Source organism: Parus major, chromosome 7, assembly GCF_001522545.3.
Source record: "Parus major isolate Abel chromosome 7, Parus_major1.1, whole genome shotgun sequence".
In the NCBI taxonomy this organism is placed as follows: domain Eukaryota; kingdom Metazoa; phylum Chordata; class Aves; order Passeriformes; family Paridae; genus Parus; species Parus major.
Genome location: NC_031776.1, coordinates 2,322,081 through 2,338,504, shown reverse-complemented (window position 1 = coordinate 2,338,504; position 16,424 = coordinate 2,322,081). Strand labels below are relative to the sequence as shown.

The following is a 16,424-nucleotide window of genomic DNA, read 5'->3' as shown; positions in this document are numbered from 1 at the left end:
CCATTTTTACAGATTCCATCAGATGGAGTTGTGCTTCTATATTAAAAAAGGACTACAATATGATATGGGCTTTCACATTTATAGATCGGTTTTTGCATTGATCATAAGAATTTAGTATCACATATACCTTTATTGAGCTGTTTGTTAGTATAAAGTACCGGTTTAGAAATAGCAGTGTGGTGAATATACAGTATTATAGGCCTTAGCTAAATACTGGGTGTTAAAATACCTCTATGTAACCAAACAAATGGTGTAAAACAATCTTGTTACCCTCCCTTTTCTGCTGACTGAATTCTCCAAGTGATAACTGTGACACAAACCAGAGCACCGGAGGACAATTAGAAAATACCATGTTAAATTTAAAGGGGACCTACTAAATCCTTATCAGAGGATGCGAAAACAACAGGATGGAGACACAAGGAGGAATAAAATATATTAACTTGACACACAGGATGTCATGCAGATAAGCCAGAGTGTGAAGAAGCCAAACAGAAGAATTCCCATAACATCAAAAAGTTCACAAGAATGTTTGAATAATGTATGAACTCTATGAAAGGCATGTACCTCAGTATTGTAACAGTATAAAGGTAACACTATAGGGACTACACCCCCATGTGTTCTTTGGCTGTTTGCAAAGAGCACCCCAGTGCTGGACTTTTGTCTCTTATGTTATCCCCTATTAAACTTTTAAAAAAATTCTGAAGCGTTACTCCATTTTTTACAATATGATTGATATTTCACTTGATTGACTATTGCATATTGATGTTATTGACATTTTGATTGATTACTCCATCTAATTCACTAGTCTTCCACTCATCTGCTGCTGGAATATACAAACAGTTGATTAATTTAAGCAGGCACCAAGGCAAATGCTGCAGCCTGGTTAAGCTCTGCTCCTGAAATCCCCCTGACAATTGCTGGTTTTCCTCCCCCTTGGTGTGTTGCTATTTGCCATAGTCTCAGCATAATTTATATTGTGTCTAAATCACCTCCCCCTTTCCAGAGCAGTGTGAGGGGACAGTAAAAGAAGGAAATTTATTGGAAATGCCTTGCCAAAAATGTGGTGGGCTCGCCATTCCTGGAAGTGTTTAAGGAATGAGTGGAAGCAGCACTGGGAGCCGCAGTCTGGGTGACATGGTGACGATCAAAGGTTGGACCTGGTGATCTCAGAGGTGTAATAAATGGAAATGATTTGTGCTATCTAAATTGTAACTATTTGAAAAGTTATTATTAGAAACAACCAAGGGAATTAGTGTTACAAGGCAGATGTACTCCTTTACAGATGTTAAAATTAAGGTACAGGATGTAGTTTTGAGGTAAGTAATGTCCTAAGACAAAATCAACCTTGAGATGGATAAGGTTGTAACGACTTTAGGCATAGGGCCTGAAAATAATTAAATGCAAGACTAATGACTGGAATATAATGCTTACTTACATAACACAAGGCTTAGTATGCACCCACAATCTGTGAAGTTATCCAGAAGACAATGAGGATGAGTGTAAGCCTTCGTCCAAAGACCACCAAAAGAAGACTGAACACCCCCTAACAACAAATGAGGCATGCGCCGTGAGGAATAGTGACGTAAAATTAAAAAATTGGAAATAGGAGGAGACTTAGAGGAAACATTCATGAATATGTATAAGCATACAGTATGTAAGTTTAGTTTGAATTGCTTTGTTTCGTACCTGAGGTAGGGTGAGAAATCCTCCCCGTACCCTGGTTGGTTTGGTACAGGAGGTGGGGTGAAAGCCCTCCCTGTACCCTGGTTGGTTTTGCTTATGCTTTAATCATAATTAGTTACTGGCAAGCTATATTCATATATATATATGAATATATTCACTAAATTGTACTTTTTTATTAAAACTGTATTCCTTTTATACCAATTCCCTAAACTGCATTCTTTTACTAAATTGTATTCTCGTATTCAATTCACTAAACTGTATCATTTTTTTCCTTGTTATTAAATTGCTATTAATACACCTATCTGTCTAAATTTCAATTCCATTTATAAAAGAGGTCTTTCCTAACCCTAATGATTCTGTGATTCCGTTCATAAAAGGCGAGAAAATTCGGCCTGGGGACAGATAACTTTAACAACATCAATTCCCCTGAGGCACCTCGCTGACGCTGAGGGAGCGCCCCAATATGGCGGCGCTGCCTGAGGGGGCCCCTCAGAGGCAGCCCCAACATGGCGCCGCCCTCCTGGCGGCAAACAGCCTCCCCGCCGCCCCAGCTAAAATCTCGCGAGATCTCGGCGGGTCACGTCCCGGTCCCACCTGGGCTCTCGCGAGATCTCCGCTGAGGGAGGAGGAGGAGGAGGAGGAGGAGGAGGAAGGAGGAGGCGCCACCGCCGCTCCCCCCCGGGCCGGCGCCGGGGATGGTGTTGGCCGCGGCAGCCGGGCCCTGACGCCGCGCTCAGGTACGTGAGGGCTGTTCTCCTTCCCTCAGCCGCCGGCTCGGGCCTGGCCGCTCCCGCTGTCCCCACATCCGCCGCTCCGCCAGGCCTCGGCTGGCAGCGGGGCCCCCGGCCCCGCTCCCCCGCGATCCCCGCGCCTTGCAGAGCGCTTTCCTCACTATGGGGGAGCCGGAGAATTCCCCGGACTCTTGCTCCCTTCCTTAGAAATAAGCACAGCACCTCTCCCTTCCTCCTCTGTCTCCTCGCTAAAGCTTTACCTGCGGTTTGTGAGTGCTTTCTTGCTGTGTTTCCTTAGAATTTAGGATACAGACGAGGCGAATAATTTATTTTCCAGACTGGTCACGCTCCTCTTGGGTTTCCTGGTTGCCTAGGACAAGTTGTAAAGGTATTTAGGTATTTAATGCCCATCGAAGTTGAATTTATTTGGAATCAGCGCCTAAAAGATGGGGGTATTTTTGAGGGGACAGAGCTGGTCTGGTCTGCAGTTGACAGGTTTGGGGTTTTTTTTCTCTTTTGTTTTAATTTGTGGCCGCGTTCATTACTTTTCAGACCCCCCTATTCCCCCTCCCCCCCCCCTTTTTTTTTTCTTTTGGGTTTTTTTTTTTTTTTTTTTTTTTTTGAAAGCAGCTGTTGTTTTTTCCTTCTCCAGGGAAAAATGGACTGTTTTGTTCTGCTTATCATTTCTTTCTCCGGGGTAAAAACTGCAGTTGTTTCAGTTGAACCAGCTGGGTTTTACATTTACCCTGAACTGTAGTTTTGTTTTTAAACATACATCTTGAAGCTGACACACACATTACTTGTCAGCGTCAGGGAGCTTGACCTTCGTGTAGATCTCACCAGAGTTTCCTACTGTTAGGGACTGTTGTGAAATGCATTATTTCCTTTTTCTGAGCTTTGTTGCTCGTTTTTCTGTTCAGCTCTTATCAACCTCCAAGTCAAGATTATGCCCTGGCTTTTTGCATTTTTGAATTAATTCATATGACTTCAAGAATAAGCAGTTCTCCTGAAATTTTAGCTGTTGGGGGGCCTGAAGGGTTTGGGTTTTGTCAGCCCCAAAAGTTGGTTTTAGCCAAAATGTTAAAGAAGGAGGAGTTGCCTTCAGCTGGGAGTAGGCTCAAAACATATTAAACCATGACAGAATGGATATTTTGGCTTCATGACTTTGGCATTCTGACCACCTTTTACTTTAATTAATTTATGGGTGCAGTTATTTCCGGGACTGGAAGGCTGGCACAGCAAAAGTATCTCTTCATTTCAGTTATTTGGTCTCTGTGTGTCAGGTTTTTGCCCTGTGAGGAGTTGGTGTTGTGCAGCTGTGTAGATAATTGCACTGTTTGCAGCCTCAGTCCCTTTCCTGTGCCCTGGGAGCTGTCTCAAACCTCACTTCCTAGTTAGAGTTGTTCCAGGAATGCCTCCCCTTTCTCCTTTTTATTTTTTCTCCCCTTTTGGCCGGCCAAGAGGCAGCTGTGAATGTTGTCCTGTGAGGTGTGGAGGAGAGTAGGGGGCTGCCAGGGGCATTTTCACAGCCGGCCTTTTGAAGGAGCAGTGTCAGGCAGTGAAATCGGGTTGTAAACACTGATGTAAGCCTGACGCCCCCACCAGAAAACTGAATTTCCTCTTGGCCTGGTGCACTGCATCTCCCTCAGTATGCACAGCCCAAACAAGCTCGTTCCTCAGGTGCCATCCCCGCCTTTAATCGCCGCGCTGTTAACCTGTGTGCAGCAACTCTGTGTGGATGGCGGTCGTTCACTCCTCTTTCAACAACCTTGACTTGTTTTCCTCCTCGGCCTGGTTTTTGGTGACTGTCCCTGCCCTCCCGTTGTGTTCCAGGTGGGAAGCAGCAGTAATGCTAACGCTGGCAAGCAAGCTGAAGCGGGATGATGGTGTCAGAGGCCCCCGTGCGTCCAACCCAGCGTCTGACTCCACTCGCAGGGTGTCTGTCCGGGACAAGCTACTCGTTAAAGGTGAAAGAATATCTTAAGATATGTTGGGATTTACTGTTTTCAGGTGTGTTGCCAGTAAACAGCACTAAATTGCATATGGATTCCCACAGGTATTTTTCAAACGTCCTGTGGGATGCTTATTTTATTGGATAACGAAAATAAAAACAAGTGTCCTCCTTACTGTGTTGAAAATTAATCCATCATCAATTAAACCATGATAAAAAATTGCCACGTAAGTGTCACTGAGTGTATAGGAGGAGAATGTGAACAGAAGTATATTTGCCGTGGTAGGAAGGTGTTTTTTGAGCAAAACCATAACTGTCTGTCACAGGAAGGAACATCCTGAAAGTAACAACAGTGTTTTAGTGGTTTTAATGACACAGGTCAGAGGCAGCACACTTCAGAAAGATTTGAAAAGCAATGCAGAGGGAGATTTTTGTAGGCCTGGAATCATTAAGTTGAGTGTGAAGTTGTGAATGATAAACCAGTGATTGTATTATGGTGTGGTATGTTTTAGGAAGTCAGCTGTAGGTTTTTATCAGCTGGTGGAAAAAAAAGCCCCAAACCCAGTGCTTGGCAGTTGTGGGTAAATGCAGTAGTTAGTGAGACAAAAATTAAACTATTTTATAGTTAGATCAGGGACAGCACTTTCCTGTACTTCAATTTATATTTTTTTTTTTTTGGTAGCATAGATAATATTATATTTAAAAATCCATAGATGCTTACAGCTTGCAGTTACTATGAATTTAAACTCTGGTTCACTCCCTCTGGTAATAGCTGAGTGTTAGTGGCAGAGGAATGTGTTGTTTAGGTTGATGTTTCTGCTGAAAATGATCAGTAGCAAATACACTGCTGTTGGTGTGTGAACAGCCACTGTTGGGATTTTTGCCAGTCAGAGGAAATCCACATTTCCTGCTCTTGTTTCAGAATGATTCGAGGCAGACATGGCTGTAATTGCCTGACTGATATTACCTAACTAGCAGTACATGTGAGTTTTTTTCCAAATTAGGAAATTTGTAATTCTGTCAGATAGCAGGAGCAAGGTGTCACTGCAAACACTGCTACCTCAGTGCATGGGGAAGTGCCTCAGCAAGACTGTAGGAATGTTATATCCACCTTTTCTCCTCTGTATTGTTTGAAGGACAAGGAATTTTTATATTCTTTAAATCATGATTGTGATCCCTCTTACATTTAAAATTTGGAAATCCTCATTTAACTTTGGTTCTGAGGGGGAAAGATTCAGGCAGGAGAAATAAGCTCTTTAACTGGGCTAAGCTACAAAGCCAAATTACTAAATATATATAATCTGAGATTTTGCCTAACCTACAGGTATAGACTTGAGGGGAAGACAGCAGTGTGAAATAAATACCCTTCATGTGAGGTGCCAAAGAAATTTTACTCTACCCTTAGAGCAGTCATGTTTTTCAAAACCATACCTAAGTCTGCAGGGGAGGAAGAGAATGTAATTTATAGAAAATTAGTATTGTAATTGCTATGGCTGTGATAGCAGAGCAGCTCTGTAATTAAAACTAAGTATTTAAAGAAACTAAGTAAAACTGAGTGTTTAAACTAACTAAGTTCAAACCAAGTATTGAACGAGTCCCAGACTGAACTAGTTAAAAGCAGGTCAGTGATCACATGGCTCTGACAAGCATTGAGTGCTGGATCCTGATCTGATTGTGCATGGAAGTTGCATCCCTGCTGTGAAATGAGTGGTGTAGGTCACTTAAAGAGTCACCATCAAAGGCTTTGGTGAAAATGTGCCTTAATATAAATTTGCAAAAGCACAACAAAGGTTGTTGGAAGGGTTTACACTGCTTACTGCATGGATAACACATGTAAAGGAAAATCAAATTAGAATCAATTTAGGGTGATATATACAGAGGCTGTGATGAAAAGAGGGAAAAAGGCAAAGGAAACTTGGTTGAGTCAGGAGGTTCAGAGTGAAATCCTTTCTAAACTCCTTAGAGAGGAGTTCCAGTGCAGCTGGACCCAGTTTCAGGCTTGGACTCAACAGTTATGTCTAAAAGATTTAGCAGAACTTAATGATAAAAGCATTTAAATATTACATTAATTATTAACCAGCTATAAGCATAATATAGATTCAAGATAATAGTGTTTTACAGTGTGTTCAAGTCAATGCACACACATACTCAAAGATTTATATAGATATATAGATACACACACAAATGTGCAAATGTAGCACATGTATGGATATGTATGTATACATGGGAATGTATATTAAAAAATTCCCCCTCAGAATTCATGAAATAGTCCTGTTAATCCCTTTTTGGGGATTACTAGAGTTTTCTCAAATTCAAGTGAGAATGGTACCATTTCACTCAGGATATAATTCAGCTAAGGAATGTTTCAAAGCCATCAGGGAATGACTGATGATTCTTGCTCCAATCTCCCACCTTGTCCAGGCAGCAGGAGTTCCTGGTACAGTTCAGGAATGTTTCACCAGGGAGCTCTTGTGCAAAGGCCAGGGCCTGATAGGAATTGCTGAAATTGCAGAGCAGGCCAGAGTTTGGGAGAGAGGATGCACCACCACAATCACGATGCTCTCCCAAAAGAGCTGCAGGAGCAGCTGTTGGTGTGCTGAGGATGGTTTCTGGGTGCAGTGGGAACTGACAGGAAAAGCAGATCATTCCAGTGCCACTGCTGAAAGTGAGAGGGAAATATAGTGGGAAAGACTTGCTGGGGATATTCTGTTTTAAGCTGCTCAAGCTAAATGTAGACCATTTGTTTACAAAAGTTTCTAGAATTTGCTTCAACACTTTAAGATGGATCAGCTGCAGCAGCATCTATGATGTAAGACTGAGTGGAGGTGAACTTGTGACATTTATGGTCATGTAAAGATTGCAGGAATGAGTTTGAACGGGTAGGCAAACCTGCCTAGTAAAGGTGTGCACACAGCAGTGATGCTGCTGCAGCTGGACCAGCACTAGAGCTTTTACTGCTTGTTTGTGTGGAACTGTAATAGCTGAACTGGGGCTGTTGTACTGGATCCAAAGGAAAGAAACTGGAAGAAGAGTTTCAAGTAGAAGTTGTTACTGGTGTGTGTTTTGGCTGGAGTTACAAACAGATGACAGTGACAGAACTGGGGAAAGGCTCCATCAGTTCAGTGTCTTGGCATCAAATTAGAGAATAATCTCTCCTGCATAAAAAAGAAATCCTGGCCATCAGCAAGGGAGGAAGAGGAGATGAGAAAAGGCTCAGAGTGTTCTGCCAGTGGTGAAGCACCACTGTCCTATTCCTGCTCCACAGTAAATTGGGGATAGTCTAATAAATCCTGCAGACGGATGTCTGCCAGCTTTGCTAAGGGTATTGTCCAGACACAGACAGTGTCTGTTTTTTTCCTGGAGGTAAATTACAGACAGTCTTGTTTGTGTTACAAACACAAGATAGATAGAGATATCTTCTCTAGATAGAGAGTCCAGTCCAGGAAGGCTGTAGAGGATCTCTGAAGGATGTGTTGTTACACTGATACCCCTGCAGCTCTCAGCTGTGTTGTGTCCTCTGCCTGGTCAGTGGATCACTGCTCTTTTGATTGAGATGATGGCCACCACCCCAGCCCCTGACAAGTGTAGGTGATGCTTACAAACTTTTAAAGATTTGGTGTAGACCAACCAACTGCGTGCTGCCTGAAAGTAGGGAAATAAGTGCTAATTTAGGTATGGTAGCTATTTGCTCTATGGGTGTGAGGAAACATCTCAGTTGGTGTTTGAAGTAGTGGTGTCAGGCACTGACCTTGACTTTTTTGATGGATGCACTTTAAACAGGCTTTGTTCTACTTTTGGGGAAAAGCTGCTCTCAAAATACTGATGCCCTTTGTTAGTTTTTCCTTAAGTTGTTCCTTTGACTGCTTATATCCAGCATTGTTACAGATGAATTCAGGTATCAGTCACGTCTCAGGACACTTGGGTTATTCTGTGGATGTATTATGAATGGAAATCTTTCTATCTCTAAAGTTTTATATGTAGGGAGGTAGTTCTGAGTCACTTGGATCTTTCTCTTCCAGCTGTAGAGGGTCTAGTGAAGCACAGCTTTGTTCAAAATGCTGTGTGACTCATCTGTACATCTGTTTTCACTGCATTTCTCTCTAGGCTCAGTTGGAGAGTAAGGCCCTAATCCTGTAGGCCTAGTACCCAAATTAAAATAGAGCAAGCAGTACAATTCCTTCAGCAGCTTTCATTTTGTTCTGTGCTGCAGAGGCAATTTTTAATATTCTGTTCATCTCTAAGGGGAACTTCATTAAGCTGGGAGCAGGGGCAGCATGACTGTTCCTCCAGGATGGCAAGCATGCAGTGCTGAACTTGAAAGGCAGATCCTTTCTGAAATTTAAAAAGGGCTGAGGACAAACCAAAGTGGTGTTTGAGATTAATATTGTATAATGAAGGTGACTGCTAAATTGAATTGAAGATAGAAAGCATGCCAGGGTGGCAGTAGCAGCTCATGGATCACAAAGGCTGTCTCTTACGCTGCATTTTTTGGTAGTGCACAGAAACTTCATCATTCAGCTTTAAATTACTACTACTGCTTGGTTTAATTGTGGCAACTTGGAATAACTTAGTGTATATGAAAATGAGTTAACAAGGTTTATTCCTGGGTTGTCTTCAATATCTGTGGCTTTTACAACTATATTTATGTTGAACCAGAAAATATTTTATGTGTGCCTCTGTATAAGCCTGAGAGAATGGAAGTGGGAAACTGATGATGAAAATGAGGTGAATATCCATTGTAACTAAAAAGGAGAGAAGCCATTTATTTGCTTTCTTCTAGCCTTCAAAAATAGTAATATCCCTCCTCACAAAAACAGGGAAGGAAAGTTGAGAGGGAGAAAATACTTTTTTTTTTCTTGGCACTGGTCTGTACAACTAAGTAGGGAATGCTATAAAGATAGATGGATAAGAATGAGGAGGCAAACAACATTTCCAGAATTAACAGAATATTAGAATTAGTACATAGAAAATGGGGTTTTTATTAGTGTCAAGGTATTTAACCTTCCTATCTAGAAGTCTTTAAGAAGTAAATTAAAGAGGGACCTAAACAGGACAGGGGGCTTTTTGAACAAAACCAGAGTGAAGTAATAACTGCTATGGATAAGAATATTTACTTGAGGAAATAATGCTTTTTTTTTTTTTGTGTACTTAAAACCAAACTCCAGCAGGAAGCATGGAGCCTGATTTTTGTGGAAGACTTAATAAACAAAGCACTGATAAATTCTGATTTGGGGAGATGAGGGAGCAGAGCAATGAGGTTGTGGTGTGTGCACAGAACATTCATAAACCTTGTACACACAGCAGGAGTGTTCCTATTTCTGTCTGGAGAACTGTCATGGGTAGGGAGAGTTATTGTTTGTGAAATCTTTTGTGGAATAAATAACTCTGGCTGCTTGTGTTAGGCTTAGAAGCAGCTCAGGAACTGTATAGGAGAGAGAAAAGCTGAGACATAATCCATTTGCATTCAACTTTTCCAGTGTTTATGTTGGGTTTAAGTTTAAGCCTCACTTTTTTATGGTTTAAAATAGCATGTGGAACTGTTCAAGCAAGTGTGTACCAGGTCAAGAGCAGGATTCTGCAAGTGCACCTCCACTTGGGCTGCTCCTGCACCAGGTCACACAAGGTTTTGGGAACACCAGATGGACTGTTTGGAGTTTCCTGACACTTGGATTTTCTGGTTGTCTCATCATCTTAATGGTGTGAATTGAGACACAGACGCAGATTCTCCACAAAATGACCATGAAAAGTAGTCAAACTGAATTTTCTTCACTGCTCAGCTGTAGTGGCAGTCATTTCTTAAAAGAGGAGCTCATAAAAACTAACTTCTCTAACTTAGTGAGTTCTTTAATTTTGGAGCTCTTGGAAGTTGAGTGCATTGGAGCTCTATCACTTCCATGCTTTGCTTGTTTACAAGTATCTGTTAAATAAGTTGGCAGCCTGCACAAGGGGCGTTTCCTTACAGAGAATATTCATACTGAGGTATTGCTTTATGCAGAAAATGTATAAGTTAAAACATCAGGATCTTAATGGAGCTTGAATAATCTGGTCAAAATGTTTGCTTTCTGAGCAGCAGCATACAAAAATGCTTCTAATGTCAATGTTGTCACTACCAAAGAGACACAGAATTTGGAAGACTCTCAAACACTGAGCTTTGGCCTGTTAAATATGCTTTTTAATTGGTGAATCAGCAGTGTTTGGTCATATTGCACAATTAATAGTAACATCTGTTGACTTACTTGATGGTGCTTTAAACATTTAGATTATTGATGGCAGATCTTTATCTGCTTTGTCTCCATGAAGTTGTTTCATTCTTAGTTTCAGTGGTTTATTGCAGAGTTCATTAGGAACCTCAATTTTGGGCTATTTTGTTTCCAAAACTTTTGTGTGGATTTATTAGCACAGCATTCCCACCTGTTTGCACACCTTCAGAGAAGGAGCACAGTGCTCCCTTCTCCAGGGTGTGAGCATTTTGTTTACATGTTTTAAGAAGATAAAAATACTCATTCTTGTGCCAAGACAGAGAGAGACCCAGAAGTGTGAACACATTACAGGGAATTTTCACACTTAGAAGGACTCTGGTGATTGTAAAGTCCCTCCTGAACCTTGCAGGAGGCAGAAGTGAAGCCCTGGCTCAGCACAACTGCTCTGCCCTTAAATGTCTCCCATTTTTGGGATCAGGGAAAGGGCAGGCAGGATTCATTAAACTGCACATCACACAAGCACAGAAAGCAATAAAGGAAAGCAGTCAACACCTTAAAATAATTGAACCATGTCCTGAACTTTGCACTGTAGTGAAGATTGATGTGCCTCCCACTATGAAAGGCTGGCGAATTCAAAGACAGGAGTGAGGGAGTAATCTTACAAAAAGTTTTCATAGCTTCAGCCTTCAGTAGTTGGTTTCACATCTTTTTTTATCAACCAGGAAGGGAAAATTGAAATAAAGTCCTTGATTACAGCTGAAATTACATTTTTGTGTTTGTGTGTTTTATAAAGACAATACTTTAGCGAAAGTATGGCTCCACTGTTGTCTTTCAGTGCATGGCTTTGGTTAAATCAGCTCTGGCTGCAAGTGTGGGATTTTAAGAGTGAAGTTGTGAATTTTTCAGTAAGTGTGAAGCACAATGCTTCTGTTTTGGTGGTTTTTTCTCTTGGTGTAGTAGGCTGCAGATGCATGGTGTGCCAAGCACAAGGGAGGAGGGAGTCAAATAATCATCGTTCCCACTGCCAGGTTTGATCAGCATGGATGGCAGGAGAAGTTCTGGAGAGTTGTCATGAGTTCAGTTTGGGTTCAGTACCAAGAATTCTGAATGACAGGTTTCTTCAGATGTGTGTTTTTGAGAGTTGGTACTGAAATCTCTTGTGCATTGCCAGCCCAAATAAATGAGCTCTCTGTGGAGGCCTGAAAACAGTTAAAGTGGAAAATAAGACCACAGGAAAAACCAAAAATAAACTCAATTTGATTTTCTAGGACTTCAGAAGTAAAAGGGGGAGGAGATACCTTGATGCATCTCGTTCATATGTAATTGAAAGTAAAACTTCAATAAAATACACAAAAACAGGGATTCTTCCAGGGAAGGTGACTTGACAGGCTTAGGAATACACTTCATTTCCTAGGGCCTGTGGAATAGAATCAAGATACTTCCTTTCTTTTATGAATTTTAACTCAGGAAGTAAATAAAAGGAAAATTTAATTGAATAGGAGTGTGTATCAGTAACAAAACCTGTGCTTTGGAAATGCCAGTGCTGTGTGTGGTAGCAGCCCCTGTGCTTCAGTCTCCCAGAGCTGAACTCCCCATCAAAGGAAGATCCATTTGCCATGTCTGTAGGGCAGATGAGCATTTTTAGTAATGAATTGAGTGGCTTAAAAGAGAAATTTCAAGGTAAACTTCCTCTGCAGCCTAATTATATTTTTAAGTAAAATTTGATTTATTGGGTGGTTTAAATTAGATCTGCCAGTTTGGACTTGAAGAAGGGCTTTAACCTTATATAAATAATGCTTTTGTTTTGTTTTTTTTTCTTTCAACAGAGGTTGCAGACCTTGAAGCTAATTTACCTTGTGAGTATAACATTTAACAGTATGCATTTTAAGGGGGAAAGGACCATTGAAGTGAACATTTTGATGAAAGTATGAATACTAATGGTATTTGTTAACTCAGGGAAAGCTGTGCAAAGCTCCTCCACTCTGGCTTGAACAGATTTTCTTTGTTGCTTCCCATTAAGGGGCTGTGGAGAACTGGACCTTCATTACTGTCCTTTAGAAGTAGTATTGATAATTTGCTTCTAGTTTTTGATTGCTGGAGAGTGGCAGCAAAGCTTTCACAAAGAGCCCAAAAGGTTCCTGGGGCTCAAGGGTGCTATCAGTGACTCACTCCTGTTTTTTTCTTTATTCCCTCATTTTTGAAACAGGGGATTCTGATTTAGGGGGCAGAGGAAATAGCTCAGCTCTTAGGGAATATGAAGTCAACCTGCAGTTTTTTCACTTCAGGATATAACCTGATGTCTTTGTTAATAGTGAAAATACTCAGGAAAACAAATTTTTTAAGAGCGTTCCATGTTCCTTAAAAAAAGCCAGACAAACAAAAAACACCAAAAAAAAAAAAAAAACCCAAAAAAACCAAGGCAAGATAATATGATTTTAGACCTGGAATCTTACTTGAGATATAAGCCTTCCTTAAGGGCAGTTACTGAGAATTTACACAGAATAATTTTATGTAAACTTTTTTCAGTGTAGGTTCTGTTATAGGGTAAAAATACCTGAAGAATGTGTGGTTTCATTGTGCACAGTTCTAGGTAGTTTTTTTCAGGGAAATAGGATTTATAACTATGATACTATTTACCTCCTTGGCTACAGAAAAGGAACAGCTGGCTTGATGGGCTAAGAAGCTAAAGACTGCATAATATGAGTGATAAAATATCCTTGACAGACTTGCCTCCTCATGCCAGCCAACAGTGGAGAGCTCATTTCTGATGTAAATTATTCTTTTGCTTCACAGGTACATGTAAAGTGAATTTTCCTGACCCAAACAAGCTCCATTACTTTCAACTAACTGTAACCCCAGGTAATTTTTTTCATTATGTTACTTTTGTTTCTCTGTGTGTGTTGGTGTTTAGGAAACATAATTGGAAGAGGACTTCCAATAAATCCTGGAGTCAAAGAAAGTTTGGCTACTATAGTAATTATTTTATTAATGGGATGAAGAAACTGGGCTGAGTTTTGACAACCAGATTCCAGTAAAAAGGCCTTCAAAAATGAGTAGGGTTAGGAAATACTTGTTTGCTTACTTTGAGAACTTTTTTCCTCTCAGCCAGTTTCAAACCACCTTGATTTATTTTTGCATTACAGCCCTGTTAGGTTGTGTGTTCCCTTGTACTGGTTGCTTGGTTCTGCAGAGGTGTAAAGAGAGGTTGCCAGTATAACAGTGCTGGAAAATTTCAATCCTAGGCATGTCTGAAGATGCTTAGCAAGGAGGAATCTCTGAGTCTGATTGTTCAAATATGTGAAATCACATTTTTTTGTTATTAACACAACTTGAGTATCCTGTGAAGCTCTTGCTGGCAGGCTGGTGAGTGAAAGCATTTTGATAAATTATCATTTCCATATAAGTTTCTTAATAGCCACCTGAAATTCGTGTTTTCTGTGCATTTTAGAATAGGAGGTTGTGTTTTATGGATGAATTTGCATGGAAGTTTAAATAAACTTGTCACATACTTCTTGTGTTTGAGACTGTGCAGCTGCTTAAATGAGAACATTGCTGTGTGCAGTGCACTGAGTGGTTTGAATTAGATGTGCTGGGCTCAGTGGCCCCCTGCCAGCTCATTCCTGTGGGTGCCCATTTTCTGTAGATGCTTTCTGACAGCAGAATTTGGGTGAGGTGTGTCAGTCATCCTGGTGTATAACCTGGAGAAACAGCAGTGTGCACTTAATGGAGAGCCTGGAATGTTTCTGTAATCCAGCACTTCGAAGCCAGAGCAGCACTAGGTGTCACTGTTGCTGTTTATTGGCTCTTCCTCCAGCAGAAATTTGGGGTGGTCTCTGTTAACATGTCTGTTCATGTGGCTCCCTTTTGTGATGGCAAGAGGAGTGAGGCTGCCCTTGTCAGTGCAATTAAAAATAGATGCAAGAGCTAATTTAGATCCTTGGCCCTGTTATCCTGTGTAGGAGTTGTGCTCATATTTATTTGGTGGGTGTTAATTCTATTTACACCAAATGCCCTTAACTTTACATGATGACACTTAATTGTATTTTGGGAAGGAGTTGACTTGAGAAGAGCATCACTGTACAAATGAGTGATGTATGAAAAAGCTGTCCTAACTCCAAGGTGTTTAAATCCTAGGAATTATTTTGTCTGTTGGCTGCTGTGCAGCAGGATGCTGCAGGCAGAAACCAGCTGTTGAATGCAGAGCATGGGTTTTGTGCCAGCTTCGTTGCTGAAATGATCTTGCCAATGAGATGATCTTAATTAACATTTTGTTACTCTAAAAATAGCTGCACAGCTGAAGTCTCTGCAGTTGCAGCCTGACCCAAGTAAACATCTATTTTCAGCTGTGCATTCTACAGGTGTAGAATCTTGTGATCAGCTATAGCTTAGTGTTTTAAAGGCAGAAAACAGCACAAACCAAGAAAGTCTGTAATTTTCTGCCTCTCTTAAATATTGAAGTTTTCTTAGTTTTCCTTGAGGCAGCAGAGTGGTTGTCACAGAAATTTTGTGGCTCAAGCAGGTTTGAGCCAACTCTTTTTGTGTTGTCTGAACAGTATTTGCATGAATCTTGACTTTGTTCTATGCAGTCATTTTGAATGTGGCTGGTCTTGAAAGGAAAGTAAAAGAGGCTTCCTTAGGCTTTCACATAGAGACTAATTTGAATAAGAAAATAAACTTGACCACTGAGCAGAAATCATTTCAGATCCCTTGCTCAGCACCTCTTGTAAAAATCTTTCTCAGCCAGTATTTAATGTTGAAAAATTATCCTGATCACTAGAAGTTTTTCATTTAAAATGATTTTGCAAAAGACCTTGATAAGTGTGGCTGCTTTTTTTCACATAATGGACGAAATTCCAGTCCCTGTATGTTTCTGCAGTGCACCCTCAGTGAATATTTAGCAGCACATGCTAGAAAATGGCTAAGATTTGTATTTTTCAGCTGCAGCAGACAAAACTCCGTGTCCCCAAGGCGGGCACTGCTGGTTTTCTCTGCTGTCTGAAGCTTCTCTTCGCTTTTGTCATTGAAACAGTTGTTCTGCCTTTGAAAAATACCCTTGTGCCACCACTTGCCTCTGTTCTTATTTTTGCACCAGTATCATATTGGATTAAAATCTAGGGAAGATAAGGCGATGGATGCTTAGAATCCAGGCTTGCTGCACTGGTATTTGGAGCACAAAATTGGAAGCTGAGGAAGGACTAAAACATGGTAATGACCTGGAAAAAAAATAAAGGAGGTAACTTTAGGTAGCTTATACTTGAAAAAACCCAGAAGAGTAAGTGCAGTAAATGCCATTTCCCTGCAGTTCTCAGGCTGCTGTACAAGTCTGGGGTTGGTGTGGATATTTGAGTGCCACATTAAGGGGTTCAATAAAGACCCTGTTTTCTGATGAAATGGTCACAAATATTGGTGAGCATGGCTGAGCATGGCTGATTCAGGGAGCTACTATCCAAAGTGCATCCTTTGTGGCCTGCCCTAATTATCTTGCATTTTCTTCTAAAGTGAGGAAATAATTTGGTTAAGTGTTTTCCAGAGCACTTTCAGGCATTAAAACACCCTACAAACGCAAGCTAAGATTAGTCAGGTTGTTAGTAATGAAACTTGAGACTGAAGTGGGAGGGATGCTTGCTCTGCTAATACAGCTTGAAGACATAAATTTAAGCAGTAGGAGGAAAACAGTGGCTCAGACATACTCCCTTTTTAGCAAAAGTCTCTCTGGCCAACTTTAACTGTGTTAAGGCTGTTCCATTTGATGGGTTTATTTATAGCTCTTTCCTCACTGTTAACTCTGCCAGAACTTTTTTTCCCACCACTTTCACATGCCTAAAAAAATTGAGGATTTCTCTCCCAGTCTGAGAACCT

At 40.9% G+C, this 16,424-nt stretch overlaps 1 protein-coding gene across 10 annotated transcripts in view; it reads left to right on the top strand.

The window, feature by feature from the left end:
- The first annotated feature begins 2,290 nt into the window (after nt 1-2,290).
- Nucleotides 2,291-16,424, top strand: part of UBE2F (ubiquitin conjugating enzyme E2 F (putative)) — a 54,426-nt gene continuing 40,292 nt past the window's right edge. For 4 of the 10 annotated variants that reach the window (XM_033516174.1, XM_033516171.1, XM_033516173.1 and 1 more), the window contains exons 1-4: nt 2,292-2,420; nt 4,248-4,424; nt 12,392-12,421; nt 13,359-13,424. In XM_033516174.1, the coding sequence (XP_033372065.1) occupies nt 4,295-4,424; nt 12,392-12,421; nt 13,359-13,424 (226 nt within the window). In that variant the 5' untranslated portion in view covers nt 2,292-2,420; nt 4,248-4,294. Of the gene's footprint in view, nt 2,421-2,534; nt 2,803-4,247; nt 4,425-12,391; nt 12,422-13,358; nt 13,425-16,424 lie in introns of those variants that run through there. The other 6 variants (XM_033516175.1, XM_033516167.1, XM_033516169.1 and 3 more) reach the window with 5 other exon arrangements.